This window comes from Trachypithecus francoisi, unplaced genomic scaffold, assembly GCF_009764315.1.
Source record: "Trachypithecus francoisi isolate TF-2019V2 unplaced genomic scaffold, Tfra_2.0 Lachesis_group16, whole genome shotgun sequence".
NCBI lineage: Eukaryota > Metazoa > Chordata > Mammalia > Primates > Cercopithecidae > Trachypithecus > Trachypithecus francoisi.
In genome coordinates, this window is record NW_022681461.1 from 51381281 (window position 1) to 51397759 (window position 16479).

A 16479-nucleotide genomic window follows, 5' to 3' on the forward strand; every position below is an offset into this window, starting at 1 on the left:
GAATGGAGACAAAAAGACAATACAAATGGCCAGGCACAATGGCTCACATCTGTAATCCCAGCACTTTGACAGGCCAAAGCGGATGGATCACTTGAGGTCCAGAGTTTGAGACCAGCCTGACCAACATGGTGCAGGTTAAGGGGTGGGAAAGAGCAGAAGCAAAATGGCAGAAGGGATGTAGGTCAAAGGTAGCAAATAAGTATGGGCTGGAAAAAAAGTAATTTCTCTTGGTCCACAAGTTGTTTTCAGATTTACTGAACCCCATCTTGCAAATATACCAACGGCAAGAGTTTATATGCAAGAAAGACACATTGTTGAGAATACAATATTCTCTCTGGAAAATGGGTCAGTGTTCACTGCACCAAACTCTCCACTACTGGAAAAGTAAATTTAGAAGGTCAGCTTTTTTTCTTCTTATATTTCTAGTAAGAAACAAGAGAATTAATAATTTCAAAGGACACGTCCCTAACTTAATAGAGTTATATAATAAAGGTAATGTTAATAAGAGAAATGAAATATCAGGCCAGGCATGGTGGCTTGCACCTGTAATCCCAGCACTTTGTGAGGCCGAGGTGGGCAGATCACCTGAGGTCAGGAGTTCGAGACTAGCCTGACCAACATTTTGAAACACCGTCCCTACTAAAAGTACTAAATTAGCCTGGCGTGGTGGTACATGCCTGTAATCCCTGCTGACGCAGGAGAATTGCTTAAACCCAGGAGGCAGAGGTTGCAGTCAGATGCGCCATTGCACTCCACTTGCACCCCAGCCCAGGCAACAAGAGTGAAACTCTGTGAAGAAGAAGAAAGAAGAAGAAGAAGAAGAAAGAAGAAGAAGAAGAAGAAGAAGAAGAAGAAGAAGAAGGAGGAGGAGGAGGAGGAGGAGGAGGAGGAGGAGGAGGAGGAGGAGGAGGAGGAGAATGAAATATCTAAATTGTGGAAAGTCTTTATTTTCAGTCAGACACTGTTTTTAGCACTTGCATAATCAATGCTCACTTAACCAATAAAGAATACCCTCCTTTTTCATAGTTACTGTATGTCTACTGTGTACCTAGCCCTATTTATTCACTGGAGATATCACTGACCAAAGCACACACTGGTAGATTTTACTATTGTCCCCGTTTACAAAAAAAAAAAAAAAAGAAATCCCAGGGAGCTATTAAGTTGTGGAGCTACATTTTGGATGGAGAAAATTCAGCTCTGAAGTCTCACCTCTTACATGCTCTCTGGGATTATATCCGGACATAAGAACCAGAGCTGATTTCTAGGACAATCAATGTTTTACTTGTAGAGTCCTGCCTACATAACGACAGGGTCTTTCTCTTCAGTTTCCATTTGTCTCCTTCACCAAAATGCCCCATTTGTCCATGCCAACATGTTACATTGCAATTAAATTGGGCCCCACTTTACTTACACATTATATTCTAGTTTTGTCTTCTTGAGGATACGCCATCATATGCACGAACATATTTGTAAAACATGTTGTTCACCCAGTGAATATATTCATCAACCCTGTATATTTCTGTCAATTTAAAATTCTACATAGTACTATTTGTTCTTTTAATCAAATATCCACAATACTTTAGATTTCCACCTGTATAGCAGAAATTTAAGAAATAACAAGTCATTATCAGGCTAGAGACATGAACTAAATCAGAACTAAACCAATGAACTAAGGCTCAGAGCTCAGGGAAAGCACACCTGGAAAGGTGAACTAAAAGGGTTTTTAAAGGTGTGGAAATGGAAACACTTCTGGAGAAATGAGGAGAGTCCGTGGCATTAGAGGATGAGGACTGAGATGACAAAAGACCCTGAGTCACCTGACTTGCCAGCTGGTTGATGCCTTTTATGTTGCAGGCCACCAGAGTGTGCTGCAGTGTTGATTGTACTGCCTTAATTTAAGGAACTGGTGAAGAAAAATTTATGCTGACATTTGGTATAACAGTAAGGAAGACTTATTTAGAAGTATTGCAACAGGTGTTGAAACTATCATGATAGGTGTATTAGTTCTTGCATTACTATATAGAAAAACCTGAGACTGGGTAATTTAGAAAGAAAAGAGGTTTAATTGGCTCATGATTCTGCAGACCATATAGGGAGCATGGCTGCGGAGGTCTCAGGACACTTACAATCATGGCAGAAAGCTAAGGGAAGCAGGTATGTCCTGCATGACTGGAGCAGGAGGAGAGAAGCAGGGGAGGTGCTGCATAATTTTAAACAACCAGATCTTGCAATAACTCACTCTTACCATGACAACACCAGGGGGTGGTGTTAAACCATGAGAAACCACCCCATGATCCAATCATCTCCCACCAGGCCCCACCTCCAACACCGTGGATTACAATTCCGTGTGAGATTTGGATGGGGATGCCGACCCAAACCATATCAATAGGAGAGAGAGAACAACTGGTGCTCAGCTCAAAAATCAGCAAAGACAGCCTGGGGTTTATACCCAACAAGCAGAATGAGGGGGTCAGATAGAAAGTCACTAAAAGGAGACATCAAAGGCAGGGGGATCCCTGCTAAACTGAACATAATTCTTTCTAAAGGCAAGCCAGGGTAATCATATATTGAGTGTGTGGGATGAACAATTTGATCAGATATCAAGGGTAAATCAGCTATCAAACGTGGAAGGATTCTCATAAAACTGACGTAGTAAGATTCCTGCTACAACTGGACTTGGCAGACCTAAGAATGGACGCAAAGGTACGAGCTCGCCAACAAGAGAGTTTGTAGGAGCCTGACTTGAGTTTGGCAAAGGACAGAGTTGTTGTCAGAAACTTAAGGGGTAAGAGACAGAACTATCTGCTAAACAGTTACAAGGGAGATTAAATTTTATGTCTTTTGAAAACAATACCATTTAATGAAAGATTTTAATCAATGAAATATATATTTTTAAAATTTTAATCAGTAATGTTAAGAATTGTGGAAGCCGGCCAGGCGCGGTGGCTCAAGCCTGTAATCCTAGCACTTTGGGAGGCCGAGACGGGCGGATCACGAGGTCAGGAGATCGAGACCATCCTGGCTAACACGGTGAAACCCCGTCTCTACTAAAAATACAAAAAACTAGCCGGGCGAGGTGGCGGGCGCCTGTAGTCCCAGCTACTCCGGAGGCTGAGGCAGGAGAATGGCGTAAAACCCGGGAGGCGGAGCTTGCAGTGAGCTGAGATCCGGCCACTGCACTCCAGCCCGGGCGAAAGAGCAAGACTCCGTCTCAAAAAAAAAAAAAAAAAAAAAGAATTGTGGAAGCCTATTTTTTTTAACTTGTATTTTTAATCAATTCTAGACCTATAGAGAGTTGCAAAGATAGTACTGGGAGTTCTCTTCCCTTCACTCAGCTTCTCCTAATGCTAACAACTTACATAGCCATGAAACGATGATCAAAACTAAGAAATTAAAACTGGTGCTTTAATATTTGCTAAACTTGGCCAGTCACCAGTGGCTCACGCTTATAATCCCAGCACTTTGGGAGGCCGAGGTGGGCCGATCAGGAGGTCAAGAAATCGACACCATCCTGGCCAACATTGTGAAACCTTGTCTCTACTAAAAATACAAAAATTAGCTGGGCGTGTTGGCTCACGCCTGTCCTCCCAGCTACTCAGAGGCTGAGGTAGGAGAATCGCTTGAACTCGGGAGGCGGAGGTTGCAGTGAGCTGAGATCGCGCCACTGACCTCCAGTCTGGGTGGCAGTGCGGAGTCCGTCTCAAAAAGAAAATAAAATAAAGATACAAAACAAAAAACGAACAATGAAAAATTTGCTAAACTTCAGGCTTCTCTGTGATTTCCTTAACTTTTTGATTGATGTCATTTTTCTGATTTCAGATTCAACCCAGGGTCCCATATTACATTTCATTGTCACATCTCTTTATTCTCCTCTCATCTATAACATGGACTGAGTCTTTCCTGACTTTAATGACCTGGAGACTTTTAAAGAATATTCAGGCCAGGTGCGGTGGCTCAAGCCTGTAATCCCAGCACTCTGGGAGGCCGAGAGGGGTGGATCACGAGGTCAGGAAATCGAGACCATCCTGGCTAACACGGTGAAACCCTGTCTCTACTAAAAAATACAAAAAACTAGCCAGGTGAGGTGGCGGGCGCCTGTAGTCCCAGCTACGCGGGAGGCTGAGGAAGAATGGTGTGAACCTGGGAGGCCGAGCTTGCAATGAGCTGAGATCTGGCCACTGCACTCCAGCCTGGGCGACAGAGCGGGACTCCGTCTCAAAAAAAAAAAAAAAAAAAAAAGAATATTCTTCAGTTCCTTTGTAGGATGTTCGTCAATTTCGATGTGTGGAATTTTCTCATGGTTACATTATAGATTTAAGAGATGAATACAATGGAGTATATGCTCATTACATCAAACAATATAGGAAACATACAATATCAATAGCTTATTGCTGCTGATATTAATCACTTGGCTAAATTGTTGTCTGCCAGGTTTCTCCTATGTAAAACTACTATTTTTCCCTTTCTATATTGCATGTGTCAGAAACATGTCACTAATATGAGCCCACATTAAAGGGAGGATAATTAAGTTCTACCACATAAAGAACAATGTATCCAAGACTTTGTTGATATATTTTAAAACATCACAGTAATTTTAAAATCTGTTGGAGGGAGATACATTGAAGACATGCAGTCATCCTCAATTCCTTCAAAGTTTTGCTCACTTGTTTTATGATGTACCTGTGGATCTTGTCTATTGCAATTATTTTTCTGTGATATTCCATTTTTCTCATTCTTTCTGTATTTGTTATTTGAAATGTTTCTGAAAGAGTTGGCCCTCCTCTCCAATTTATGACTGTCCACCCACTCATTTACTTAAATCAGTATGAACTCATGGATATTTAATCTATTATTTGGGTTATAATCAAATACTATCACTATTTTGTTCCTCTACTTGTCCCAACTTTGGCTATTGGAAGCTCTTTCAGGTTGACTCCTGTGTGTTTTTGATGTGCACCTCTAGTTTTTGTTTCTGGGCCCTTCCCTATCTTCTGATACCACAAAATACTCCAGAGTATCCTGGTACTTCCATGCCCTATACCTGGAATCAGTTATTTCTCCCAGAAGTCCTCATGCATTTTATTGGACATTGGTTAAATGCCAATTTGGCTGAGCAAATAATAAATACTAAAAAATGAGAATATATCGATTTTCAAAATTCTAATCCAGCACAATAAGGTCTATTCTAGCCTTACCATTTTGATTATTTGAAACTTCTTTTCCCAATTCTGAGATATCTGGCTTATATTATCCACAAGATTTTACTTACTTATTTAACCCTAGTAATTCAGGTAAAGTAGTTCCAGAACAACTAACCAGAATCCCTGTGAGAAACCAATCTACCACCTAAATGTAGTATCTATGTACAACTCTTTCATCTTCAGCCTTACACTCTCTGTAGTCACTAAATGGTTGGACAAAGTATTTGTCATTTTCAAAAGGGTTATGTCATATATTCATCACATTATTTTTTCATAGTCTCCATTCAACCTTGGTTTCTGTTGCCAATGTGGTTGATTTTTTAAAAATATACATACAGTACAATTTACATCTTTTGTTGAATAGTTCCCCAGGTTTTAACCAATGAATAGAGGCAAAGCTTATCTATCCTTACTTGAAGTTTTCTTGTAAGTTTAAAGCTGAACAAAACTTTCTACCAATTTACACCATGACAGTGCCTAAGCATGCAGGATCTGACGTTTCTCCTTTAGGTCGTTGTTAGTTGCATTGATGACCCTCTTGAGATCAGTCTACTGTTTTAATTACCAAAAAATATACATCTGAATCTCACATATTCCCCAATTTGGAATTCTTGTTGTTCTCCCAGATGATGGAGCCCTCTGAAGGTCTTGTAGAGGATTCTGTGAAGAAGGTGGATTAGAAAACACCAGAACTCACTCTCCCCATCTAGATAACAGTTGCAATAGCAAAATCTACCTGATATAACTATTTTGGAATTCTGGAATATATTTCAGGCTTGGAATTTCCAGGGGAAGGCTTGGATGGTAAATTGTGATTAATTTCAGTCAATTTTAGCTTTAATCACATTAGTATCAACAGATCCTCTACAGTTTTCCACCCCTAGTCTCCATGGCAGGTAGCTGTGCCCATGTTCCAAGAGCAGCTTGCACTGAGCTGACGGGAGCCAGTGTTGGCAAAAAGCATACTTTCCTCCAAATATCAGGGATCTGTGCCCATTTTCTGGTTGCTATTTTTGATCCCCTTTGTAGCAAGGCCCACGATCTCCAGCTGAAGTGACTTCCAAGGTATGAAACAGCCAGCACCCTCCCCATCTCCGTCTTTATTTTTTTCTGCTTTTCAGCAACCAGGCATTAAAAACTAGGATATTCAAGGTGAAAGTTAGAGAGTGACTGCACGTGCCTAGGGAAAGGTGCAGACTCAGAAACACCCTGAGAAGACCTTAAGATTAAACCTCAGGACAATCTTTACACCGAGACAGCCTGCGACAATCAAATCACAAACAAAATAATATCAACAATCACTAAGGACTGGGTAAGGGGTTAATCTTATTTCCAGAATTACTACATTATTAGATTTGAATGTCCAGTTTTCAACATTAAAAATAATCACAATTTTCTGTGTTAATAATACATTAACACATAAAAATATAGCCCATTCAAAAAAAGGTCTCAGAAATCATACCTAAAAATGATCTGATAGCAAATCTACTAGATAAAGACTTTGAAGTAACTCTGTTAAAGATGCTCAAAGAATTAAAGGAAGATGTGGAGAAAGTCTCAAAAGCGATGCACAAACAAAATGAAATTATCAATAAAGAGACAACCTGTAAAGAACACAAACAAACAAAAAATCTGGAGCTAAAAAGTGAAATAACTGAAATGAGCACTGAACATTTTATTAGAGGGATTTGAAGGCACATTGGAGTAGACGAAAGAAAGAATTAGTGAACTTGAAGATAGGATACTGAAATTATCAAGTCTTAGAAACAAAAGAAAAATGATGAAATAAAAGTGAATCAAGTCTAAAGAAACCATGTATAGCATCCAGTGGATTTTAATGGCGAGAATCATCATGACCTGTGTCCCCAAATAATTGTAGTTTTCTTCTCATTGTTTAATCATATTATGGCTTTTGATTATATGTGTTAATGACTAAGTTTTCATTGGCCATTTCCTCTTACTTTCATCCAGATTGCCAGGTATCAAATAGCTTGATGTCCTCCAAATGACATGGTCCTGCATTCCTCTCAGTCTATGAAAAATCATGAACATAAGCTTTAGGATCTGTCCTTGATGCTATTTTCTTGTAGCTGCCGATTAGGCTACCTACCAATACATTACCCAAAAAATGCTAAATCAATGTTAGAAACATTGTTTATGATGTTCAGTAATAAAAATTACTGAAATAAGCACTGCTTCCTAATAAGACAAGAAAATAGATGATAGTCATTCAAATAGAAAAGAAGAAAGTAAAACCTGTTTATGAAAAATGACTTATATCCTCTAGAAAATTCTTCAGAAACTTAAAAAAATATGCTAGAATTTACTAGTCAGTTTATCTGAGTCAATATACAAAAATCAATAATATTTCTTTATATGCACAACAATCAGAAATTTAATCTTTAGAATATCATTTACAATATTATGAAGCATTTAAAATACTTAGGAATAAATTTATAGGAAGACATGTACATTGAAAACAATAAAATATTGCTGATAGCAAACAGATAAGACCTAAACAGATGGAGAGATATACTGAGCTAATGGATTAAAAGACTCAGTAATGTTAAGATATCAATTATAATCACATTGATCTATAGATTCAATGCAGTGTCAGTCAAAATTTCACCAGACTTTTTTCTGTAGAAGTTGACAAACAGATTCTAATACTTATGTGGAAATGTAAAGGAACAAAAATAACCGAAATGACTTGAAAAGGAAGAAAAATGTTGGAGATTTATAATCTCTAATTTCAAGACTTATATTACTAAAGTAATCAAGACAGTGAAGTATTAAAGACAAACAAATACATCAGTGAAAGAGACAATAGTTTGCACAAATAGAGCCTACATATACTGTTTATTGATTCTCAACACAAGCACAAAAAGCATTAAATTTTTAAAAAGAAAAATTGAACAAATAGTGCTTGAGATACACATCTCTATAAAAATGATAAATCTTCACCCATATTTTACAGAATAAACAAAAATTAAATTTTGAAATGGGATCATTCCAGTATTTGGGTCAGTTGTTTCCAGGAAATTTCCTCTTTTCAGCTCTGAAGAAAAAGCTGGTGGAAGGAGACTAGAACAGACTTGGCCACTCTCTGGTCTTGGCAGGTAGGTGGCTCTCTTACAGTGTGAAGTTACCCTTGATACCCCCAAAACCCAAAGAGATCAGGGAACTCAAGGCAAAGAAGTGCAGAGCTCCACATCTGAGAGAAACTGCACATGACTCTTGAAGCTCCACGAGGAAGACAAAACACCCCATGTAGTGGAGGGTCTGTGGCACTCTTTTTGCATGCTTCAAGGGACCCTAGGTTTTTTTTCAAGTGTCTTCTACACCCCCTTTTGTGGTATCAAGAACTTTGCTATTTCTGCCTAGTAATTTTCTGTCCACTGACCACGAAATTGAGGGGGCAGGGGCTTGAAGGCTAACATATTCATGATAAAAGAGACCTAGATAGAAAATTGAAGGTGGCAGAAGGAAGGAAGTGCAGAAATAAATGGAAGAACAGGTCTCAGAGGAGCCAGATTGGTAAGACTTTAAGCTTCCCAAAAAGGCCATTAAAGTTTTACTTTTTTTTTTCAGTAAAAATTATGCCAACAAGAAGGGAGGCAAAGAGAGGGATCAAACATATAATTAAAAAGAGGTTTAGGTCTACTGAAGAAACTTCCCACGGGAGAAACAGGATCCCATTTTAAATCTCTCATCAGATTTCAGCAAGAATAAGCAGCCAATGTTTCTAGTTTTTGAAATTGTTTTCTTTTTTTCCTTTTCTCTTTTAAAACAAAGGTATCTACCAAGTGACTCCATACAGAAACCAATTAAGTCTTTTATGATTAATGAAGGATGCATAAGACATCTTCAAAGAAATGCAAAGATGCAACCCTCTCAGAATTCAAAGTTACCCCTAAAAATAGCCAGAAGAAAGATTTAGACACCTTGTAAGCTAGCAACGGTCGATGACATGTAAGCTTGTCATGGGAGCCTCCAACATTTTTTTGGCCACCTGCACATGCAGGTGTGTTGTACAGGCAGAAAGCCAAGCCAGGTTCTCAGGACACAATATGAGACAAACAGGGACACAATAGCTGTCTATGGAAGTGAAAGGTTTAATAACAAATGGGTACTTTAAATCAAAATTACACAAGAATTACAATCCAATCAAATAATTTTCTCCTGCTATCCTGAATTTCGAAAAAAAGAAAGAGAAATTTTTACTTTCCATCCTTGACCAGGCACTATAGGCAGAGATCCAAGAGAACAGACCTTGATATAAATTCTTACCTTTCTTTGCCAACTTTTTGCCAGTTGTTCCAGGACCTCATCGGTAGGTGAGTCAGTTGCTTCAGCCATCCCATCCTCATCACCAGGACTACAGGGGCAGAAATGGTGTGATCTCTTTCCTTCCTATCATAAGGGTCATAGCTGGCACCTCTTTAACAAAAGAAAGACAGGTTAACAAGAGAAAAGCAAAGCGTATTTATTTAATTACAGTTTTATGCGACATGGGAGACTTCAGAATGAAGTCCCAGAGTTACACAAAAAAAATTATTCATTTTAATGCTTAAGTTCAATGAAGAATGGACAGACAGCTGTGTAAAAATGTGATTAGACAAAAAGGGCATCACCTAATGCTAAAAGACAGAGTGGGGAAACCCAGCAAGGCCTTTCTGGTCAGATTCTTCTTGACCTCTCTGTGCAGCATTCCTTCCTCCCTGGCATGGGGCAGAGCTCCTTTTGGAATGGAGGTCTTATAACCTACAATTGAACAAGACAGTTCAAAGAATTTCTTTACAGTCAGTTCTTACACAGAAAAGTAAGAGTAGTATTTTTTAGGTTTTATGGCTTACTTTGGGGAAAAGGAGCCTTGGGAAAGGGGTTTCTGGTTTTTATGGCTAACCTCTAGAGAATGAGGAGTGAGAAAGAGGAGAGGAAAAAAAGACCAGAGAGAAAATTTGCTTCTGAGGCTGCTTCTGAGACCATCAATTTTGAGTATTGTTTTTTCTGAGCCCCAACAAAAGTGAAGAATGGGATTCAAGAAAACAGGGGAAGAAGGAGGGAATTCTGCTAGGTATCAGAATCAGCCAGTATATAGTATGTATAATTTACTTCAGTTTAGGGAAACAAACTGAACATATTATGAAATATATTATATATATTTCATAAGCTACCATTTCCTGACTAAACGTACAAATCAAACTTACCTTCGATGTGAAGGGTGACTCTTTTTCAGTTTTCTCCAGAATGCTTCCAAGAATTCTGTTTTTTAGACTGTCACGTTCTTGAAGATAGTAGGTACTGAGTTTGATGAGAGTGTTCAATATTCTGATATATATGTATAAAATAAGAAAATAACCATATATCCATAAAATAAGAAAATGATAGCCATATGTGTATGTATATATCAATTTCTAGATATTTATGTATAGGTATATGATGTTGACTGTGTAGCTTGAGGAAAAGATTCAAGAGACCCCTCTGCAGTTGCAGGTCCTCCCTCCCTGCTACCTCAGCAATTCACACACACTCCCTGGGAAATACCTTCATGAAAATATGGTATCAATTACACGAATGCCTCTCAAATTCTACCAAAATTGACACATTTGAATAAACGGACTTCACTAGCTCTCAGAGAATAATAATAATAATATTATTTTATATTCCTTAGCTTCTGTGGGATTTTTCCCTTTTGCTAACTAGGTACAGTTTTTATTGCTGAGCTGAGGAGCTGTCAAGATTACTATCTAAAGTTACAGTAAGAAAATGTTGATTTGTTAAAGTTTGAACTCTGACATTGGGAAGGAATCTGTGATACTAAGATTGCACTGTCAAGAGTTTAATGCACTAAGAAACATGATATTTTTGTGAATAGTATTAAGTTCCAATCCAAATTGGCAGTTCTGTGTGTCCCCAAGAGTCCCAATATATGTGGAAGGGGTGATCCTAGGGACTGTAGACTGGTCTCCACAGTAGGCTGTGGGCAGGGAACACATGTCTCTCTGTCCCTATAACTGGAAATCCCAAGGAGTCCATGCCCTGACTATAGCCAGAAGCTCATTCTCTTTGTAATAAACCAAGTGTAAGGAAACATGCTATGACAGCATAAGTATCTCGTCTGGCGAAGAAGTAGCCTTTCTGCAGCATGTGGCTAAATCCCCAGAACTGGTAGGATTTCTTCATAGATCAGCAACCTGCCCTCCAGTTTTGGTTGCTGCCCTTGTCACACTTGGCCTCTGGGGACTGTCTTTCCCTGAGAGGTTTGCCAGAGCCTACATATAAACTGAATTCTGCTTTCTCTTTCCTTTTTGCTAAGCTACTATTATGTCATATTCAATGGAGATTCTAGAAAGCCCCTCTTGCATGCGCTTCTGTAAAACCTAGAAATTTTATTTCACTTCTGCTTTCTCCTTGTGGCATTCTGCTATTTAGCGAAGCCATTTGAAGCCAGAACCATAGTAGAACAGAAAGCTGCTCTGTGTGAATGGGCAGGAAAGTCAAGGGAATGAATGACCAGGATCCCATGGGAAATCCACCTCGGAGAGCAAGGAAACCCTGGTGATATGAAAATGCCTCCTGGAATGCTGAGAGACAGGGAGGGAATGTGTCAGGTGCCTGAATCAGTAAATAAACATCACATGTCTTCTCCACTTCAATCTATATGCTTATTCTCCTGTCTCAGGTATTTATAAAAGCCACCATTCCTTCACTGCATATAAATAGGACATTTCTTTGAAATGAGGAGTGACCATTTTTCAACCACTCTACAGTTGCTGACAGAATCTAGCTTTTTTAGGCCACTTCCATTGGCAGTCACTTACTGAAATGTAGGACACAGGTCCTAAGAATGTGTTTTTTTTTTTTTTTTTTGAGACGGAGTCTTGCTCTGTAGCCCAGGCTGGAGTGCAGTGGCCGGATCTCAGCTCACTGCAAGCTCCGCCTCCCGGGTTCACGCCATTCTCCTGCCTCAGCCTCCCGAGTAGCTGGGACTACAGGCGCCCGCCACCACGCCCGGCTAGTTTTTTGTATTTTTTAGTAGAGACGGGGTTTCACCGTGTTAGCCAGGATGGTCTCGATCTCCTGACCTCATGATCCGCCCGTCTCGGCCTCCCAAAGTGCTGGGATTACAGGCTTGAGCCACCGCGCCCGGCCGGTCCTAAGAATTTTATAGAAAGATAAATATTATCCTCATCTACAGCTGTATGACGAAAATAGGGAAATACCTATGATGTTTTAACTTCTTACTAGATAGAAGACACAGTGGTAGGTGCTTTAAAATGCATGTTTGTTTCTAATATTCACAACTACATAAATATTTTAAACCCAATTTTTATGAGAAAAGTGAGGCTCAGTGAGATTAAGTGGGTTGATCAACATGACACATACATCCAAGCTGAATGAAATTTCAATGTCAAAGTCTTTAATGCAAATTATGGGTGATTTTGTCAGTTTTGTATTCTGGATTTCTATTACAATTGCTAAATCTCCTTGTACTCGTGAATTATACACAACTCTTTGGTACGTTCTGAATTTCCATGGTTCGGGTTGTATTTTTAGCTGGTTTGATTAATTATTTTCTTTTCCTTAAGTATTGAGGAAGAGATTCTCTGATCCAGTTTCCCAATTTAATTTGTGAAAGAAGTTTGTGAGTTTATATGTTTATGATAATTTAGTTATTTTTGCATTCATGTAAGATTGTGATATTCATAAAATCAGGAAAAATTACCAAGGAGTATTATAAAAGATTTCTTATCATATCTGGCTCTATCAGAGAATTGCAGTGAAATTGTAGTAAACTAGCATGACAATGGCACAAATTAAGTAACTTAATTAAAGCCAGTAATTGCAATAACCATTATATTATCAATATTAATTGAATATTTTGATGAAAGTTTGAATTAGTAATCTATTCCTGCCTAAATAATTAACAAAACTAGGCATCTTACTGATAGTCACAGTAGTATTAATTAAAACTGATAAATTACTATTGTAATTAAATATGCCATGACTTAAAATAAATATGAAATATATTAATGTCATTTGCCAGTACCTCAATTACATGAAATCTATTCAGAAAAATATACATTGCAAAAAAGGAAAAATTATGCACAGAAAAAATAACCCACATTCTTTTCTAATCCCATTTTATTTCTTTCTCCACTTAAGGTCACTAATCTTATTTAAACTTCCACTTACTCCAATATGGTTTCTGTGTATTAATTTTACCCAACCAATTCTCACTAAGAGTGCCAATGCCATCTATTTCCCAATTAGTAGGCAGTTTCAAGCCACACCTTGGGTAAATCCACTGAATCCTCTTCTCGGCACATTTATTTCCTTTTGTTTGTTTGTTATTTTGAGATGGGGTCACTCTCCCTCTGTCTCCCAGGCTGGAGTGGAGTGTTGTGATCATGGCTCACTGCAGCCTTGAACTCCTGGGTTCAAGCATTTATCTTCCTAAATACACTTTCATTATCTTTCTCTCCTGTTGCCTTCTAATGTACAGCCATTCCTTTGTAGCTGTGGATGTTTCCTTTGTGGCTCTTCTCTCCCCTCCCTTTAAAAGTGAAAGGTCCTCAGAATCATGTTTAAATCTTTTTCTCTCTCTACACTCTCTCCTGACACTATGACCTTCATTTTTTGGCTTTCTCTTATCACATATGAACCCCCAGCAATCACATTCCTTGCAAATTGCAAACTTATATATCTAACTGGCAATGGACAGTTTCTACTAGATGTATACTAGTCAATTCAAAGAGAATATCTTGGTCTTATTTTTACTTCCTCACATGCCTCCATCTACCTTCTGCAGAGAGAAATCATCGGTTGTTCCTTCTTCTCTTCATACCATTTACCATAACTGATATTAAGTATGATTACCATTTTTAGCTTTTTTCATACAAAAATCAAATATGCAAGAGAGAGAGCAGAATTGTATTTGTTGGGTTCACCTTGTTACCTTGAGTACAACATACAACCTGGTTTACAGAAAGTTTATTTTTACTTATATCTTGAATATAATATTGATGGATAAATGAAGTGTACCAGTTATTCTTTAATCAGGTTGCACAATTAGGCTTGGAATTTCATTTCAAATAATAAACAAGTACAAAAAGTTTCCATAGCAAAAGTTCAATGAACAAGACAAAATAAATTTACCAAAGAACATATTTTATTACATTAACCACAGTGCAAAGGTGCACATGACATAATATGAACAAAAATAAGTTAAGTTTTATAAGTAGTTAAATAAACAATATTTTAAAAACATTTAAATAGATAATAGATCAGTCAGCATGGTCATCTGTAAGGGACTAGTGCCTTAAGAGTTGAATACAATGTTGCTTAATACTCCTAAAAACATTTGAAAAGATTTAAATCATGTCATGGTCATAGAAGAAACATGAGTCTTTGAAATGGCAGATCATAAAAGGGTGAGCTGGTGTATTAGTCAATGAAAATAATTTTCATGTTGAACCAGTTTTCATTCCTTACCTCTTAAACTTTCTTGCAAGTTTATTGACAAAGAAAAAGATCTCATAATTTCTGCTCTGACAACTTCCCAGGCACAAGGGCTGTATTTCTTCTCTTTCAGATAGAGAGTGATTCTTTGAAAGTATTGCCTCACAGCCAGGATGGAGTTCTTGTTCATAAGGGGAGTCTCTGTCACTCCCATCTCTTGCATCACACAGGCTTCCAGGTCATTCAGCTGCTGGTAGAGTTCAGTGTAGAATTTGTTCAGGAGGGTCTCATCCCAAGCAGCAGATGAGTCCTTTGTGCTGAAGAGATTGAAGGTCTGCTGGATCATCTCATGGAGGACAGGGATGGTTTGAGCCTTTTGGAATTGGTTGCCAAACTCCTCCTGGGGAAATTCAAAGTCATATCTGTCCTTCAGGCAGAAGAAAAGAGAGATTCTCCTCATTTGTGCCAGGAGCATCAAGGTCCTCCTGTTACCCAGGCTGTGGGTTTGAGGCAGATCAGAGCCCAGAGAGCAGCTTGACTTGCAGCTGAGCACCACTAGGGCCACCAGTAAAGCAAAGGTCAAGGCCATTGTAGATGTTGCAGATGCTGCTAGACTGGTTGAAATGGGTGAGCCTAAATGTTAGGCTCTAGGTTCTCTGAAGACCTTGCTTTGTGCCTAGTCTTAAATAGGGAACATACTCATTTACATTTTCCAAACGCTCCTGTGTTACTTTCTACTTCTCTTTTTGCTTTCTTTATGCACTCCTTACATGAGTTTTAAGCCGTTTTTCTCACCACATTTTTTTCATTATTGTTTCCTTCCTCTCTTACCCCAGAGCCTTTTTAGAAACTTTTTCTGATTGAATCTCCCATTATATTTTAATCACATATATACTGTGTATCTATTTACATATCCTATGTATATCTCTATTCTATACATTAAATTAAAAAGTATAAAGTTGGCCGGGCGCGGTGGCTCAAGCCTGTAATCCCAGCACTTTGGGAGGCCGAGACGGGCGGATCACGAGGTCAGGAGATCGAGACCATCCTGGCTAATACGGTGAAACCCTGTCTCTACTTAAAAATACAAAAAACTAGCCAGGCGACGAGGCGGGCGCCTGTAGTCCCAGCTACTCGGGAGGCTGAGGCGGGAGAATGGCATAAACCCGGGAGGCGGAGCTTGCAGTGAGCTGAGATCCGGCCACTGCACTCCAGCCTGGGTGGCAGAGCAAGACTCCGTCTCAAAAAAAAAAAAAAAAAAAAAAAAAAGTATAAAGTTAATGTTTTTTATTATTGTAAAGTAAAACAATTAAAAATTAAATTAAAAGGCTATTGACATTTTACTTAACTTGATAACTATATTTTTAGAGCAACTTTTTTGAAAATAGATTTTTGTGGGTACATAAGAGGCATCTGTGTTTATGGGATAAGTGAAATATTTTGATATAGGCAGACAAATCACAATAATCACATCAGGGTGAATGGAGTATCCAATGCTTCAAACATTTATCATTTCTCTCTGCGACATACATCCCATTTATACTATTTTAGTTATTTTATGATATATAATAAATTATCATTAACTGTAGTCATTCTATTGTGCTATCAAATACTAAATCATATTCATTTTTTCTAACTATATTTTTGTGCCCGTTAACCACCTCCATTTTCCCCCATATGATCCAGAAATCCCACTACTGGGTATTCATCCAAAGGAAAGGGAATCAGTATGTCAATGAGATATTTACACTCCCATGTTCATTGCAGCAGTATTCACAATAGCTAAGATTTGGAAGCAACTTAGGTGTCTAAC

General features: G+C 38.4%; 1 protein-coding gene across 1 annotated transcript; it reads right to left on the bottom strand.

Moving 5' to 3' along the window:
* Positions 1-14189: 14189 nt before the first annotated feature.
* On the bottom strand, positions 14190-15318 carry IFNA2 (interferon alpha 2). The gene has a single exon (XM_033237480.1). It carries the CDS (start codon positions 15253-15255, stop codon positions 14689-14691), a length of 567 nt encoding a protein of 188 aa, XP_033093371.1. The 5' UTR covers positions 15256-15318; the 3' UTR covers positions 14190-14688.
* Positions 15319-16479: the final 1161 nt, after the last annotated feature.